At 36.8% G+C, this 18,477-nt stretch overlaps 2 protein-coding genes across 2 annotated transcripts; one reads left to right on the top strand and one right to left on the bottom strand.

Annotated features, from left to right (window-relative positions):
• Positions 1 to 6,778: 6,778 nt before the first annotated feature.
• LOC147550459 (CBL-interacting serine/threonine-protein kinase 5-like) lies at positions 6,779 to 8,608 on the top strand. Its single transcript, XM_086670919.1, has one exon. The coding sequence runs from the start codon at positions 7,004 to 7,006 to the stop codon at positions 8,420 to 8,422; it is 1,419 nt and encodes a 472-aa protein (XP_086527045.1). The 5' UTR covers positions 6,779 to 7,003; the 3' UTR covers positions 8,423 to 8,608.
• A 7,519-nt stretch (positions 8,609 to 16,127) lies between these two features.
• On the bottom strand, positions 16,128 to 17,735 carry LOC147550458 (putative WRKY transcription factor 40). The gene is made up of 3 exons (XM_086672088.1): positions 17,477 to 17,735; positions 16,988 to 17,338; positions 16,128 to 16,854 (listed from the first exon to the last, which is right to left on the bottom strand). Exons 1-3 carry the CDS (start codon positions 17,609 to 17,611, stop codon positions 16,372 to 16,374), a joined length of 969 nt encoding a protein of 322 aa, XP_086528214.1. The 5' UTR covers positions 17,612 to 17,735; the 3' UTR covers positions 16,128 to 16,371.
• Between the last annotated feature and the right edge of the window lie 742 nt (positions 17,736 to 18,477).

Genomic DNA, 18,477 nt, shown 5'->3' with positions numbered 1-18,477 from the left:
CTTTCTCAAAAACCAGACTTTAAGCAAATCAGACCCTAAACTTATAGAATAGACCAGTCAGAGGTAGAAGATAGATTAATAGGTTAGTTCCGTTCAGTCTTCAAGCTTAAGGTCTCTAGATTTTGTTGATTTCCTTAAGAGAGGTGGAGAGATGGGAGACCCCGAGCATGAAAAGAGATAGAGAGGAGAACTTGAGGGGTGGAATTGAACCAGTTCGAGACCTATCAGACTTAGGAGTCGTACTACGCCTAGTCCGAAGCCATAGTTTGGGCCTCAGACTTGTCATCCCAAATAAGGGGTGCTAACACTTATAGAGAATTCACTACGTTCAAACACTCTTGGAAGGCCACATAAAGGCACCCAGGAAAAAAAGGAATAAACTCAAATCAAGACTATCTCTTTCTCTTTATTCTTCGTCTCTCTCTTTCCTCGAATCATCATCAACACCTTATCATGATAACAAACTTGTTTTCAAACCCATCATCATGGATGGACAATGATAAGTTAGAGAGATAAAGAACCTTGTTTTAGAGAGAGAAAGTGAGTAAAATCATATGGGAAAATTTTTTATCCCAAACAAACCTTGATCAATGTTGAGGAGTCAAAGAGAGAATTTTTTTATCCAAAATCACCATAGTCCTGAGGCTATTTACAACTAGCCAATTAAGAATTCTCAGTACTAGCAGTGCATTTAAAGATGCAGTCATCACTTCTCTCGAAAATACTCTGGGGAACCCTACTCTTAGATGGTTCTTGGAGGCAGACCACTCCGAGAAGTTTCGGACTGGACAGTCTGGGACTTTGCCTCAGGTTTTGGACTGGTCAGCTGGAGACCTTAAGCAAAGTTTGAGACTGACCAGTCCGAAACTCAAATTAAGGGCTCGAACTAGACCAGCCTGAAACCTCTCGAGACTGATCCGAGTCCGAAACCTTGTTTTGGATTTCAGAAGGATCGATCCGCACTCAAATACGATAGATGTTTGAGGTCTAAGGAGATTTACTTCAATTAATATCTTCTCTAGGGTGCTAATTTTTGGGGTGCTTTTAGCGGTTCCCTCTCTTCTATCATACCAATCTTTCAAATTGTGTTGAGGAATGAAACTAATGAGTCAAAGACATGTTCCTATTATGAGGATATAAAAATCATATGTGGACGTGTCCTTATGAAATTGGTTCCAATTATGTGTAATAATTGCTTCTTTAGTTGGCTGGTGCTTATTTTCGTTCCTCAAACACACGCCCACGTAAAAAGTAGCCAAAACAAAAGGAATTGGTTTTCGTGTACACCACTCTTTCTACTTTTCTCTATCTTTTTTTTTTTTGGTGAAAAGGAATTGTCGATGATGTATATTTAAATACTAGTTTTACAACTGTGTATCCCATCCACTATAGGAGTACTATATAGGTTGAACAGGTGACCAAAAATAGGTTGAACCGGTAGAATTAAATTATGCCAGATGAAATGAAAAGTTTTCTTTTAATTGCAAAAGCAAATCAAGCCAAATCAATTTCATCTTATTTATTGTTTCGAAAAATAATGATTTTATTTCAACACAAAATTCTTACAATTGAGATAAACTTAACCTATCAAACTGTAAAAAATCAAAAATAAAGTGTATCATATCTTATATAAAATCAACCTTTATAGGTATTGTATGGTTTTATGTTAATAACAACTTAAATTATCATCAGAAAATAAGGGGTTCAAGAATTTATGGATGGAGATTTTGGAGGATGATTTTAAATTTTTTAATTAGAGTCATATAATAAGGGAAACTCATTATGACTGCTTAAAGCAACAAGAGATTAACAATCACAAAACAAATTATTTTTTTCATTTTATTTTTTTCGTAAATCTCAATTCTGAGGCATATCAAGGTTGAAATTTAGTGTGGTCCACCTGTTTTACTATTATGTATACATCTTGTTTTTCTTTGAGAACATTAATAAGAGCTAATTAAAATTTCAAAAATAAATTCACCATCTCTTGGTGGAGTGGATCTCACTCCGTAATAAGGAGGTCTCAAGTTTTATCCCATAAAATGTATAAATCTAAAATTTATTGAATTTGTATTTAAATAAACTAGCTAAGGTGTTGTTTGTTTCTTTTAATTTTCAGATCTGAAATCTGAATGGTTTTTCAATTCAGATTTCAGATGTTTGTTTTTGCATTTAGGTAAATCTGAAATTCTATCTGAATCTCTAAGATGTCTGAATTGGCTGAGTAGAAGGCCATATATTTCAGACTTTAAAACAAGTCTGAAATAATCACTTGACATCTGAAATATATTAAATGACACTAAGGCCCCCATGACTTAGAAATATTTTGTATTCCAATATTTACCACCATCACCATCAGACCACCACCACAACCACCACTGTGCCACCACCACTGTGCCACCACCACCACCACCACCACCACCACCCGACCACCATCACTACTACCACCACCGTTTTCGGACCACTACCATTAGAAAACAACAATCACTACTACCACCACCACCCGACCACCATCACTACTACCACCACCGTTTTCGGACCACTACCATTAGAAAACAACAATCACCAGCAAATAAACCGCAACCTTAAGCAACACCACAACCATCAGACCCCCACCACCATTAGAAAACAATATCCACCACGAATAAACCGCAACCCAAAGCAAACACCACAACCACATCACACACCACCACTGTCGATCTATTAAAGAGAGGAAGAGGGACAGAGAGACGGAACCCTCGCCGGATCTGGCGAGGATTGAAGTTCGCCGGTCTTCGGTTAGAAAGGGGAAGAGAGAAATAGAGAGACTGAACTTTCCAGATTTTTAATTAGACAGAGAGAGGGTTACTGAGAGAGGGACAAAGAGAGACAGTTCTAACTAGAGAGGAAGAGAAAGATTCGCTGGAGACGGACAGACGGAGAGAGGAGTCTGTGAGGGATGGAGGAAGAGATATTCAGGAGCTAGGGTTTTTGTTTTTTCTTTTTGTCCTATTAGAGAGAGAAAAGTAGGGCTGGGGTTTTGGTTTCTACTGTTTATCTTATTTGGGATTGGGAGGGACACTATGAGTAAGGGTATAAAAGTCAATTTTCAATTTCAGATCTATGAGTTCATATAAATAAAACAAACACATTATTTTAGATTTTTTTAGATTCAGATTTTTCAGTTTCAGATTTTTCAGATTCAGTTTTCAAATTCAGCCTCAACAAAAAAATCAAACAGCACCTAAGTTGAGATTTAGACTTCTTAAGTTGTTCTTTTAAAGATTTACATTTGGTGGTTATAGTGTTTATCACAACTTGATGATTTATATCTTGTAATGACTATTATAGTTCAAAAAAATTAAAATAACAAATATGTCAAAATAAATAAAACAAAATTGTAATAAAATAAAATTTAATAAACAATTTATAACACTGAATTAAATTTAGTTCCAAAATAAAATTCAACAAAAGCAAATGAACAAACGAAATCAAATTTAAAACAAAAGTAAGAGAAAACTAAAATTTTCAAGACAAATTAAAAAATAATAAAATTAACTTTATGAAATTACTATAGAAATAACGGTTGAAGTGATGGTTAACAACTGGTCTCCCGTTAGTTAATGATAGTCAACTTCAATTTGTCGTCTATCAAAGTTGATAACTCATAAAACTATTAAATCTGATTCTAAAGTCATTACTTGAGAATTTCGTTTGTCTTTTTTTTATTTCAAAATATATGTTTTTCAATTATGCTATATTTTGTGGTGGGTGATTTGGAGAAATAAAGAAATTTTGTTTGTCTTTTTTTCAAAAACTATTTGTTTCCTTCAAAATCTTAAACCTTATGTTTTCAGATTCTTCCCTCTTCTTCCTCTCCCACTTGGCCACTTCAACATGAACTCCGTCGACCTCCACAACAAATTTCAACGACACTTTCACCATTTCCGATAACACTTTTTCCTCTCATGTTTCATCTTCTTTTTCTCTTCTCTCCCCTCTCTTTCTCTCTCTTTATATCTCGGCCATAAGGCGAGCTTTGGTTTCAAGACAAAATTAATCCGGTTTCGTCTGGAAACTCGAAATCAGGCGAAGGGGTTCCTCTCATTCGCCGAAGTTAGAGAGAGAAACAAAAGAGCGAGAAGAAAGAAAGAGAGAGAAATTAAAGAGGGAGGAAGAGAAGAGATGAAAAATTCTAGCAATTATACTGGCGACATAAAGGGAGGGTGTGTTGGAGGATATTTTTTGTTTTCTACATTTTAATATTTTATTTCTCGAAAATTTTTCCTATTTTTTCAAATCACCCACATATTTTTGTTATTTTTTGCCATGAAAAACATACATATGAAATAAGCAAAATTGTCGAAATCGAAAGTGATTCAAAATGAAATTTCAAAGATTTTAACAATGTAAAATAATTAAAATTTTCAAACTCAAACTGAATCCAACATGTCAGGCAAAACCAAACCAAACCAAACCTAACTTTATTTGCCTCTTGGTTGTTTGCGGTGGTTTGAGTAAAAAGTAGGGCAATTTAACGATACCTCCTCACCACTAATGTCTAATAAGCGATACTCCCTTTTTTTTATTGGATATTAGTGTAACCTCCTTTTTTACACTTAAGAGTACGAAATCACCCTTATGCTTATTGTTTTATCTATCTTTTTTCTTCGATCTCTTATACCTATCCAATGCTTTGCCGACGTATCTTCATTTTTCACCTACTTTTTTCTCTCTTATCCATTTTTTTCTACTTTACCATAACACTTATCAAAAACTTAAAAATAATAAATAACAATAACTCGAAATAAGAATCATAAATTCTAAAAAAATATTTGAACTTCTCATTTGCTCTTTGTTGTATGTTAAAATTAATGTTTCCAAGTGTTATCAATTTGAAAAAGACCTCTTGATAATTGTTGTTTTTTCTGTTAATTATAACTCGTATACATTCAAGAAATACAAATGCAAATTGAAATTATGAATTGAATGAAAGTTAAAATGTTAGAAGAGAAATTATTAATTGAAATTGCAAAGTAGATAGAAAAACGAAAGACCGAAGTTAGGGTGTTTTGTCATCCGTGAACTTACAAATTAGATAAAAAAAAAATTATGAAAAGACCGAAGTTAAAGAGTTAAGCTAGTCGTAGTAATATGAGAGGGGAAAAAAGAAAATATAACAAATGTAAGACTATTTTCGTATTTTTAAGCGTAAAAAAAAAGAGTTTCACTAATATCGGATGAAGGTGAGGGGCATGGCCAAATTCTCCTTAAAAAATAACCCCCAATTGACAGATGCCCTCCCTAGCTACTAGCTAACTATGTGTATCCACTAGTCAATCCTTCCTACAACTCTGAGACTTTCTTTTTGTTTTGCTTCACTTTTATCCTAGAGTTTTCTATTTTGTTTTCTAGTTTTAGGTAAATTCTTCAAACCGCTCTAGACATTATAACATAGTCTTGGATTTTAATTTTCTTCGATTAGATCATGAACAACTGAATAAATCTTCTTCTATTGGTAACTTATGTGGGAAGAAGAGGTAGTTGTTGTTGTACCTCTTATTGAGTTTGTCTCAATATCCATTATATAAACATGAGGCTTCTTTTGTTATTACTTCATTTACATTCTTAAAGAATTTGGATTTGTTAGTTCTCTATTACATTTATTTTTGATAAATAGTTCTCTATTACTTGTTTATGTTCTTTGGACACTCTTGTCAATATTACAATTACTTGATTTTTTTTCCATGTTCTTTGTGATGGTTACTTTCGACGAGTAAAAAGAGTGTAGGATGTAAAGAATATGAAGTGCCTTTAGAAGCACCCTAAAAACAATCCGGTGACCCTATTTATCATGTCTGACAAGTACGTTTGTATTTTTTGAAGACTCAAAGTTTTCGTTAAAGTAGTTAAACAAATTTAGGATAATTGTAACGAAAAAAAGTAATAAAACTGAAAACTAATTCTTGAAGATATTTTTTCCATTAACCCAAATAGAAAAATAATTACTTGATAATATGCTAAATTTGATGGTTGTAAATTTTTTGTTTTAATTTTCGGTTAATTCTAGTTTAGCCCCCAATTCGTTATCAACCAGAATTTTTGGCTTTCATATTTGTCTAACATTCTAGTTTGGCCTCCAAAACTACTTTTCCGTAAGTCCAACTTAATAGTATATAATTCTTTCATTTCCTACTCTTTTTTTCAACTGTTTTCTTTCATGTTTTTCTCTTTCTTGTCCACCAAAGAAAGAGATGAAGACGATGATAGTGGGTTGTTTGTGGAGATGGTGGTGCTGTTAAAGGAAGAAGAAGAGAAATTTTCTCTAAAAATATTTCTACTCTCTCTTTTCACTTTCTTATCTGTCGTAAAAGAGATACAGATGAAGATGATAATGGTGATGTTATTTATGTGTGTGGTAGGGGTGACAGGGGGGCGTTATTGGAAGAGGAGGAAGAGAGATTTTAAAAGAATTTGTTGAGATTCGTCGGAAACGGTTCATAGGTCGTGGCTGACAGCTATTTATGGTCATCCGCTGCTACAAATTAAAATAAAAGAAGTTTTTGACTGTTAAATATAACGAACAAAATCGTAGTCTTAATTTTACAATTGATACATTGAAAAATTGTAAGGGTCAAATTATTCGGTTGGTCCCAAATCAGGGGTCAAATTGAAATTAACCTTTTTATTTTTGACAGAGTTTAAAACATTTAAGTAGAAAACAATGGGACCCCATAACCGTCAATAATTATTTCCCTAATTATTTTTAGGAAACTTGTTAAATTTGAGAAATAACTGGGTGCCGCTTCCTTTTTAAGAGTCTAGAGAGAGAAACCAAAACCAGGAGCTCTCTCGACCTATATTCTGTGGTCTCTTTCTCTCTCTAACTTCAACTACATATTACTACTACTTGTCTCGTCTTTCCCGGATTCGTTCCTCAATTCCTGTCTTAAAATAACATGTTTCTTTGCCAATTGAAACCCTAAAAAATCTTCTTCCTATTCCAAACCCTAAATCTCTTTTGATGATTTCTCATCAACAACAAACAGAACAAGAGATGGAAGAAATACAAGATATTGATCATCAAAAAACTGGAAGAAGAAATATTATGTTTGGTAAATACGAATTGGGAAGATTATTAGGTCAAGGAACATTCGCAAAAGTTCATTACGGTAAAAACATTAGATCTGGTGAAAGTGTTGCTATTAAAGTAATAAACAAAGATCATGTTCAAAAAGAAGGATTAATGGATCAAATCAAAAGAGAAATTTCAGTTATGCGTCTTGTTCGTCATCCAAATATTGTTGAATTGAAAGAAGTAATGGCAACTAAAGGTAAAATCTTCTTTGTTATGGAATACGTTAAAGGAGGTGAATTATTTGCTAAAGTTGCTAAAGGAAAACTCAAAGAAGATTTAGCTAGAAAATATTTTCAACAATTAATTTCAGCTATTGATTTTTGTCATAGTCGTGGTGTTTCTCATCGAGATCTTAAACCTGAAAATCTTCTTCTTGATGAAAATGAAAATCTTAAAATCTCTGATTTTGGATTATCAGCTCTTCCTGAACAACTTTTAAATGATGGATTACTTCATACTCAGTGTGGAACACCAGCTTATGTAGCACCAGAAATCTTGAGGAAAAAAGGTTATGATGGATCTAAAGCTGATATTTGGTCTTGTGGTGTGGTTTTATTTGTTTTACTTGCAGGTTTTCTTCCTTTTCAAGATGAAAATATCATGAAGATGTATAGGAAAGTTTTTAGGGCAGAATATGAATTTCCTCCTTGGTTTTCTTCTGATACTAAGAAATTGATTTCTAAACTTTTAGTTTCTGATCCAAATAAACGTATCTCAATTCAATCGATTATGAAAGTACCTTGGTTTCAAAAAGGATTTACTCGTCCGATTTTGTTTCCGATTGTTGGGAGTCCATTAAGATTTGAAGAAGATCAGAAATCAGAACCCGAATCTGAATCAAATTCAGTTGAATCGCCAAAGTTTTTTAATGCTTTTGAATTGATTTCATCTATGTCATCAGGATTTGATTTATCAAATTTATTTGAGAGTAAGAAAAAAGCAGGATCAATGTTCACATCAAAATGTTCAGCTTCATCAATTATGGCGAAGTTAGTATCAGTAGCTAAAGGATTGAGATTTAGGGTTGGAAAAGTGAAGGAATTTAAGGTGAAAATGCAAGGATTAGAAGAAGGTAGAAAAGGGAAATTGTTAATTACGGCGGAGGTTTTTGAAGTTACTCCGGGAGTTGCGGTGGTTGAATTCTCTAAATCTGCCGGAGATTCTTTAGAATATGCTAAATTTTGTGTAGATTCTGTTAGACCTGCTCTTAAAGATATTGTTTGGTCTTGGCAAGGAGATAACGATGGTGACGGTGAGATTAACGGCAGTACTAGTTATGGAGATTTGCAGAAATTGGATTGTTAATTGAACATGGTTTTTGAGGTTACTAGAGAGGAGTCACTTTGTAAATAAAATATAATAGAGGGGTGAAGTGTGTGTGTGTGTGTTTGGGGGTTGTTCTGAGTAATATAGTGGTGATGACTGGTAACCAAAAAAAGTCAAGGTTGTTAATTGTTTGCTTTAATATAAATCCAGATTTTGCTATTGAAATTTGAATCTCTCGTTTCTTTTTTTTTTTTTTTTTTTTTTTTTTTGTTGAAGGTAATCTCTCGTTTCTTGGTTCTTAAATATTTTTAAGTTTTTGGCAGTGGTGTTATTCTGCCTGACCAATATCTCAGCTGAATTATGATTACACATATCCGGTTGGGATTCAGCCGGAATCTAAGTTTAACTTTGAGAGGAGTGGAGTTGCTCTACCTCATCTTGTGAGGCACTTGTGCTAAAAATCACTCTAACTCTACCACATTTTGGGGACCCTTCCAAATGTGGGCAAGGGTTGGGATGATAGCTTAGAAGCTGGACTTATCAAGCTTTTTTTTGTTGAAACGACTTACCAAGCTTAGTCATGATGTATTTCATATCGAGAAATGTTACTCTACAGGGCCACAATCTTAGTTGAATCCAGGCCAGGTAGGAATTAAAGAGAGAATGAGTTTTTTCTCTCTCTAAATCTTGTCCGACCACATTCTCCTTCAGCCGGAATTGTAGCGGCGTGGTTTGGATTCTTTACAGGATAAAAAAGATTGTTAGAAACCAGATAAAGAGTCATTTTCTTTCACATTAACTTCACAAAATTGGGTTATGGAGGGTCTGCAGTGAAACTGGGTGGTCTATAGACCTCCCCTTTCATGTTTTTCTAACTAAAACCAACAAGGTACCCCACAAGTTGCCACAAATTTGGAATATTTTAAAGGCACTCTTTTTTTTTTTTTTTTTTTGTTATATACATTTTACCTCTCTATGGGATAGTTTGTTCAAAGTCAAAGAGATGTGACTGTGACAGGTAGAAATGGTAAGCGTATATAAAATGTCTCAACAAATTTTTCTCAAACTTTTGATGAAAGTGTTTTGGGTGGGTTTGGTCGTTGGCCTTTCTTGCGCAAGTGATCTTGGGCCTTTCCCTCCACATATAATTTTTTTTTCTTTTCTTGGAATGAGTGAGAAACTCTTCTTTTCGAAAATGAACTACGTTCTACGTTAGTCATTACATGGCATGGATACATCATCAAGATGTGATAAGCACGATAGCTACCGAAGTTAAATTACTAATGAAAGGGGTCTAAAGTCCAATAATATTATAAAAAGCCTAAAACCCAAGTCGTAACTAATATAAGGGGAAGTTCTACACAAGCCTTGTAGGGGCTTATGTAGAACTTCCCATCTCATAAAAAGCCAATTGTCTGTAGTTTTAGGAGCAGTTCGGGCCCAAAGCAACCAAAATGACAGCTTCGTGTCCAACATAATGAAGGGTATCTTTTTTTTGTTGAAATAATGAAGGGTCTCATTTTGTGGAATTTGTACGTCGGTTTGGAAATAGCAATTATATTTTAAACAAACTTATAACATGATTCTAGGATGCAGCTTGAGGGCGAAGAGTCTAGTTTACGTGAAAGAGATCCAAGTTCAAATTCTCCCACATACCATCCACTCTTAGAATTTTTTTTTCTACGTGCAATTTGTAACTCCGCCTGGGGCCTCCCAAATATTTGGGGTGGTAGTTCATAAGTAAAAGGGGCGTCTCTAGCAATAATAGGGCGCCGATTGTTAAAGATATAAATAATTGATAAATTTGTCGAACTTTAAGCTCTATGTTGTTGCGCTATAGGTACCTTTAATTATTGGTTTAACGTAGGCGGTTATCCTGCCTATCACATCTTGATAATGTATCAATGCCTTGTAAGGACTAAGGTATTCGATTTCTTAAACAAAAGCAATAATAGGGCGACATTAACATCTCATTTGAAATTTCCCTCACTAGTCTATACGTTAAGAGTCCTTTGTTTGAGTTTTACTAAGCCCACCAGAATGGCTTCAACAATAGTAGGTTGGCGTTTTGGGCAAATAAGATATTTTGTCCACGGTGGAAAATTGTAAAAGTGATATGCGAATTTGGACGAATTTTCTGGAGTGCAAAATTTTAAAGAGAAACGAATCATCTTCTTCTTCTTCCTCCAACTCCGGCCACCACTTCCGGCCATCACCTCCAACTCCGGCCACCACTTCCAACTCAGGCCACCACCATTTTTTCCTCTATTTTTTACTTCTTCTCTCCTTCCAATATATTTATAACTTTCATTTATCTAGCTCTCTGCTCCTCCCTCTCTCCTCTCTCTCTATCTAATTCGGCGAAGGGGAGCATCCCTTCGCGGAAAAACCTGTTTGGGGGGAAATCCCCCAACTAGTTTGGGAATCCCCCACTGAAACAATTCAATAGATACCGTAAAACAGGATGGTTGTATACCAATCCCTTGTATTATATTTATACTACCAGGGTTTACAATTAAACGGAAACTTTACATAATAAGGGATATACATAAAGGAAAGACTTGATATACAAGAAATGTAAGAATATCTCAAAAGATATTCCCAAGATTATTACTTGGGTGAGACTCTAACCGAGTCCCACCGGTTCACTGTCATTACCCTCCCGCAAATTGAACGCCGGACTGGACCGGAGATTCAATTTGGGACAAAGATCCAGGAAACGCCAATGAGAAAGACTTTTGGTGAGAATGTCGGCCAACTGATCCTGTGACGGAACAAACTTGATAAGAAGGGAACCATCCGCCACCTTTTCTCTAACGCAGTGATAATCCAAAGCAATGTGCTTAGATTTGCCATGAAACACCGGGTTTGCAGTCATCTGAATCGTACTTTTGTTGTCACAAAAAATTCGAGCAGGTGAAGTTAGAGAGATACCAAGTTCCATTAGAACAAAACCTATCCACGTCAAGTCAGCAGCCGTAGCAGCAACAGCTCGATATTCAGCTTCAGAGCTCGAGCGAGAGACTGTGGGCTGCTTCTTCGCAGTCCAAGCAATTAAATTTGAGCCCAGAAAAATAGAAAAACCTGTAGTGGAGCGACGAGTGTCTGGACACCCAGCCCAATCAGCATCAGAGTACGCCAAAAGAGAAGTACTAGAAGAATCCTTATAAATTTGTAAACCAAGATGAATAGTGCCCTTGAGATAGCGAAGAATTCGTTTCACCGCTTGAAAGTGATCCTGAGTCGGGGCATGCATAAACTGACATGCCATGTTAACGGAGAATGCAAGATCTGGTCTGGTTAGCGTGATATACTGAAGAGAACCAACAATCTTACGGTATAAGGTGGGATCACTGAAGGGAGCCCCACTTGGAGTAAGATGGCAGCCAGAAGACAAAGGAGTCGGTGACGGTTTGACCCCATCCATGTTGAGAAACTTAAGAATATCCAGCGCATACTTAGACTGTGTAAGTAAAAGACCCTTCTCATTCGGAGTTGCCTCAATACCCAAAAAGTAATGCAAAGAGCCCAAATTCTTCATATCAAATTCTAAGTTTAGAGAGGATATAATATCGGAGATGACAGAAGAATTCCCACCAGTAAGTATAATATCGTCAACGTACAAAAGTAAGTAAACAAATCCAGCAGAGGTAGATAGAATAAACAAAGATGTATCAGACTTGCTTGTCTTAAAATCAAGACGAGTGAGATAAGTGCTGAAACGATCATACCAAGCACGGGGCGCCTGCTTGAGGCCATATAGAGCTTTCTTAAGGCGACAGACATATTCCGGGTAGGATGGGTCAGTAAAACCAGGCGGCTGAGCCATATAGACCTCCTCCTGCAATTCCCCGTGAAGAAACGCATTCTTCACATCCAACTGAAACATAGGCCAACTATTGGAAACTGCGAGTGAAAGAATGATACGAATGGTAGTGGGTTTGACAACAGGGCTAAAAGTTTCATCAAAGTCAAGTCCCGGTTTTTGGGTAAAACCCTGAGCCACCAAGCGAGCCTTATATCGATCAATAGTCCCGTCAGATTTCAGTTTCGTCCGATAAATCCATTTACAACCAACGACATTCATAGAGGGGGTGCGAGGAACAAGTGTCCAAGTGTCCTGTCTACGAAGAGCTGCCATCTCCTCTTCCATGGCCAACTGTCAATGAGGAGAGGAAGAAGCCAAACGATAACCTCGTGGATCCTTAATAGCCGAAAGTGCAGCAAAGAAACAAGAACCAACATCACCAAAAATAGTAGAATCTCGAGGAGGAATGGGGTAACGACATAATACCTGTGAAGCAAGATAAGACTGATCCACCATAGGAGACGTTTCGTCCAGCAACTGTTGCACATCACGATATCCCCGTGGGCCATGAGATGGTGAAGACAGAGCCTGCGAAGATGACTCAGCAGTGGGTTGCACAGATGAAGGCACCGAGACCGAGCCAGACCTGGTAGACGAGGCAGTAAAAGTCGAACCACATCCGGACTGAACCGGGGAAGATACAGACAATGGAAACAACGGACCAGGTGTCCGAGGAGAGGGCGGGTCTGGTCCACGCCCCTGAGGAACGTATTCTGGTTGTGGAGTGATCGGGTTAGTATCTGAATCCAGCCCTAAATTATCAGCAGCTAAGGGTAGTGGAGCTAAATTGGGACTCTCAAACCTGGCCAAGTCGAGTAGAGGGACAGACGAGTCAAGGTGAACTGTCCGAGACGGTGATGTCGTCTCAACTGAGGCAGATGGTGGAGTCGGATCTGGTTGTAAGGCCAAATCTGGTAAATCAGTAAAGCTTAAGAGGTCTGTGGAGGTGGAGGAAACATTACCAGTGTGAAACGGGAAAACAGACTCATCAAATACTACATGACGGGAGATATAGACACGCCCCGTAGAGCGATCAAGACATTTGAAACCCTTGTGGTGAGGGCTATAACCTATAAAGACACATGGAAGACTACGAGGCGACAATTTGTTAGAAGCATAAGGACGTAGGTAAGGAAAACAAAGACAACCAAAAGTACGTAACATTGAATAAGAGGGAGACTTACCGAATAGAGTGGAGAACGGAGAGGCATCCTGGAGAACCGACGTAGGCATGCGGTTAATGAGATAAACAGCAGTCTGAAAGGCATCCACCCAAAAGGAGGACGGAAGTTTACTATGAAAGAGGAGACTGAGACCAGTTTCTGTGATATGTCGATGCTTTCGCTCAACTCTAGCATTTTGAGCCGGAGTGTAGGGACAAGACAAACGTCGAACAATACCACATTTATTTAAAAGAGTTAAAGAGTTAGAGCTTAAAAACTCAGTTCCTCCATCGAGTTGAAGAGTTTTAATAGTAGTAGCAAATTGATTTTCAACTAACGATTTGAAACTAATGAAGATAGATAAAAAATCAGATTTTAAACGAAGAGGGTAGAACCAACAAAATCTACTGAAGTCATCAACAAAAATAATGTAATATTTAAAACCATGAGAAAACAGAACTGGTGCGGGGCCCCATACATCAATATGAATAAGTTCAAGAGGTGAATCCGCACGTTTTTCATTTAAATTAAACTGAAGACGATGACTTTTACTCATTTGACAATGAATACAAGTCATCGGACTAGACTTAGACGAAAACTGAATTAAACATTGTTTTTCTAAAAGTTCTAAAATGCGAGAAGAGATATGCCGTAAATGTGAATGCCAAACTTCTGGAGGTGCCTTGAGAGAGATGGAGGTTGAACTGAATAAGGAGGAGTGGTGTGAAGAGTCTAATACGTAAAGATTGCCGCATCTACTGCCGGTTCCCAGTGTCCTTCCGTTCGCCTGAAATAACACAAAACCAGTCTTAGAGAAGAGAATGAAACAGTCCAAGTCATCAGTTAAACGACTAATGGACAACAAATTTTTATTGAGCGACGGAACAAGAAGAGCATTAGGTAAAGTAATGGTTCGATGGGAAGTAGTAAGAGTGAGAGTCCCTTCGTGAGAGATAGAGAGAGGAGAACCATCACCAATTTTGACATGACTCTGACCAGTATAAGGAGTAATATGAGTGAACATACCAGAAGAAGAAGACATGTGGTTAGAAGCACCACTGTCCGCATACCAGGCTGGGTCTCGGGGATCGGTAACTTGAAGTGCAGTTAGAGCTGTTGTAACATCTTCCGAGACCGTGTGCTCAGCCACATGGGCTTCACTAGAAGACGGACGACGAGCAACAGTAGCAGGGCGAGAGGAGTCTCGTTGTGGGCGACCAATCAAATCATAACATCGGTCGGCGGTATGACCGTTACGTCCACACCATTGGCAGAGATACGGAGGACCTACGGGTTTGGCCGAACCCGAGTCCCTCCTATCAACAGTTAAAGGAGGTCGAAACTTTGGTTGTTGTCATCGATCACGATTTGGAGATTGAGACCGATATGTAGACTGTTGTCTCGGATTTTGAGAGCGATTAGAAGTCCGAGATGTTTGAGAGTAATACGCACCTTCAATGATTGGTTGAGAGGATCGAAACGATGTTCGAAGTGCATAGTCGGGTCCGAACCCTTTGAGAAAATAGAAAACCTTCTTCGGGTCTGATAAAGGTTCTCCGATAGCTGCAAGTGATTCAAGATGTGTACGAAAGGTGCGAGAGAAGTCAGTAATAGAGGCAGTACCTTTTCGTAGATTCTGAATTTCTTCTTGAAGCTGCAGAGAACGAGTAACACTAGGATTGGCATAAGTCTGAGCCAAGTGAGACCAGACCTCGGCTGCATTTGTAATTCCCATGATTTCAGTCATGGCTTCCGGAGTTAACGAGCTGTAAAGAATCGAGTACACAAGTCGATTCGTTTTTCTCCAAGATTCATATATAGGGTTGATAGCAAGAGACCCGTCAGTTGTCTGAATAGTTGGAGAAGGGGGAATAACCGAGCTGTCAATATAGGGCAGCAATTGTTGACTTTCCAATAGGGATAGTAATTGTGGTTTCCATAGGAGATAGTTGTCGGATGACAACTTAAGACTGATCATGGAACTGATTTGCGGGAAGGATACCATAGTGGGTGTAGGAGATGAAGAAGAACCAGTCGACATAGTCGATTCAACAGGAGTAGTCATACTGACAAATAGTAAACAAGTGATACGAATACCGATAAAAATAATACCAAATACCAAACAACAAGTACAAGATGAGTACTTGAAACCAGACAAACAACCGATATTAGCGATCGGAGAAGACAACCGATATTAGAGATCGAAAAAAAAAACCACAATACTTTATGTAAAATAGTTTACGGCTCTAATACCATGAAACAATTCAATAGATACCGTAAAACAGGATGGTTGTATACCAATCCCTTGTATTATATTTATACTACCAGGGTTTACAATTAAACGGAAACTTTACATAATAAGGGATATACATAAAGGAAAGACTTGATATACAAGAAATGTAAGAATATCTCAAAAGATATTCCCAAGATTGTTACTTGGGTGAGACTCTAACCGAGTCCCACCGGTTCACTGTCATTACCCACCCAGTTCATTGCCGATTTCTGGCGAAGGAGAGCTTTCCCTTCACTGGATAAACTAGTGAGAAGAAAAATATGGGAGTAAAGGAGGGAGGAAAAGAGAGAGAGAGATGGAGAGAGATGAAGAGAGATAAATAACCGCAGTAGAGGAAAATAGTGGTGGAGTTGGAGGAACAATTAAAAAAAAAAAAAAGCAAAAAGATTTCCCTCAGAATTATTTCCCCAACAAAAAGGCTGCCAAAAGAACATACTAATATTGCAAAACAAGGAGATCCATAATTCCAATCCACCCTATATTCCCCTAAATACTACTTCTACAAGGAAACCACTTCAACTCATAGTAGAGATTCTGAAAACTATTACATTCAAGATCGAAATACATAAATCCTTTTGTTTAATTCTATTTACATCAATTCTAACTTTCACATTCTCTAACTAATCAAAAAACCAAAATATACATGAAAAACTTATTCATGGAACTATAGTGAATGTTGGAAAAAATTTCCAGAAATTGCTGCTGCAAGAGCTGATTTGAAACTAGGATCTTTCGATAAAGAGGAAGCCATTTGTTCAATCAATACTTGTTGAAAAGTCGACGACGTAATGTCCGGACTACCACTAAATCTTTTACTAGTATGATGATTAGGAGTCAATCCAGGTTGAGTGAGGTCAAGTGTAATGGTAGGTCCTGAAGAACTAATTGAGGTTGAGCAAGGAACTGATCCAAGAGTTGATACACCACTTTTCGAACTCAAAACTCCGTCCGTCTGAGACGGGTATGGGTGGTTATGTTCGCCTTCATACGTCGCTACTAATATAGATTGATCTTCCACACTTCTTTGAACCTTCTTCTTGACAGGGCAGGTAGGAGCAAAAGAGCACTTAAAGTAAGCTCTAGGAGATGGGTTGTCTCTAGTGACTTTTTGACCATACTTCCTCCATTGATAACCATCCTTTACTATCTGTTTTATAGGACAATAGAACAACCAGATCCATTTAGAAACTACACATGAAATCATGAATCAAGTACAACTAGGTCAATTTATTTATTTTAATATCTTAGAATTAGGTTTTGCTAGGAGTAGTAGTACTTACGAGACGATTATCCGAGGGGTCGGTCTTAGAATATACCCTAGAGATCTTTGTCTTCGATTCTTCAATAGTAGTGGTACAACTTGTTGGTCTGTTACTATTCTGATCTTCCTCAGTGTAGAAGCTCTCTGCCGATCCTACTATAACTCCATTATTGTTCATATGATCTTCAAACTTTCTCTTCTTCGAAACCATAACAGATCCATCTTTATTAGGTGCTGAATTTTTGCTCATCAATTCTACCAAATGGCTTTGTAAAGTGTTATAGTTTTCACACATCATTATCAACATCTCATTTAGTTTCTTGTTTTCGGCTATTAATCCATTCAACTCCTCTTCCAAACCACCTTCAACCTATACAAAGAACATAAAAACAATTAGATTAATCGAAAACCCGCATAACCCGTAGATAAAGTACGAAAATAATCGATATATGATCGTATATATGTGTTTATAGTCATCTATACATCTAACTAGTAACTACCCACATACCTTATGTTGTTTTCCTATATAGAGCCTTGATTCTTTTGAAGAACTTTTCCCATTAGATTCACATAGGAGAGGATTGGAATTTAGGTCAAATAAGCTAAGAGAAGTATCCAAACAACATGAGTCGACAATATCCATCTTGATGAAGAAGTTTAATTACTCAAATGGGTTGACAGAAAATAGATTTTTGACAGAAAATAGATCAAATAAGTAAAGGATTTATAGAGAAAATGAAATGAAGTCTTGAGCTTGAAATATCAAAGTAGAAATGGTGAGAAGGAAACAATTAAATAGAAGAAGTCTTTAACTCTAAAAACGTAAGATATTGATCGTCATCCATGACGTGTCATCACATAAAATAACAGCCGTTAGATCAAAATGACACGTAAGCATAATAAAATTGGATGGTTGAAAATTGTTTGTCATATAGGATAAGTGTCGGCTTCCTAGTTTTTTCTTATTGAAGTCAAGGTCAAGAGAGCCACCAAATAAAGGAGGGAGTGGGGAGCAATTGGGCCATTGGTGGGTGGAGAAGTCTTCTTTGATTCTTGACCAAATCTATCCTTACATATTGAATAGACACATGACTTTTTATTATTTTTTACTTTTTACTACGAACACCTTTTGATATGTTTCTATTATCTTGATACTAATTAAGGGCCATTTAGTTCAAAAAAAAAAAAATTAAGGGCCATTTTGGTATGCCAAGAATTTCATTAATGGAAATATCTATTTGTCATGCTACTATTCCGGTTGAATTTGAATGAGTGTGTGATTAAATAAGATTTAGAAAAACAAAGTATCTTACTTTTTCTCTTTAAAATTCGATTGATCACATACTCCCGTCGAAATTCGACCTAAATTGTGACCAGACAAAGAATCATGATTATTTTCTTAAATATATTTATACTCTTTTTGGCCTATTTTTAGGGGGGCACTATATATGACTAACACAAAATCCCATCTATTTGGGCTCCTAATAGAAATTAAGAGTCAACACATTT

Source organism: Eschscholzia californica, unplaced genomic scaffold (assembly GCF_041429995.1).
Source record: "Eschscholzia californica isolate CP2 unplaced genomic scaffold, dmEscCali1.0.p SCAF_3, whole genome shotgun sequence".
Taxonomy (NCBI): domain Eukaryota; kingdom Viridiplantae; phylum Streptophyta; class Magnoliopsida; order Ranunculales; family Papaveraceae; genus Eschscholzia; species Eschscholzia californica.
The sequence above is the reverse complement of the archived record's forward strand: the minus strand, read 5'-3'. Positions and strand labels throughout refer to the sequence as shown.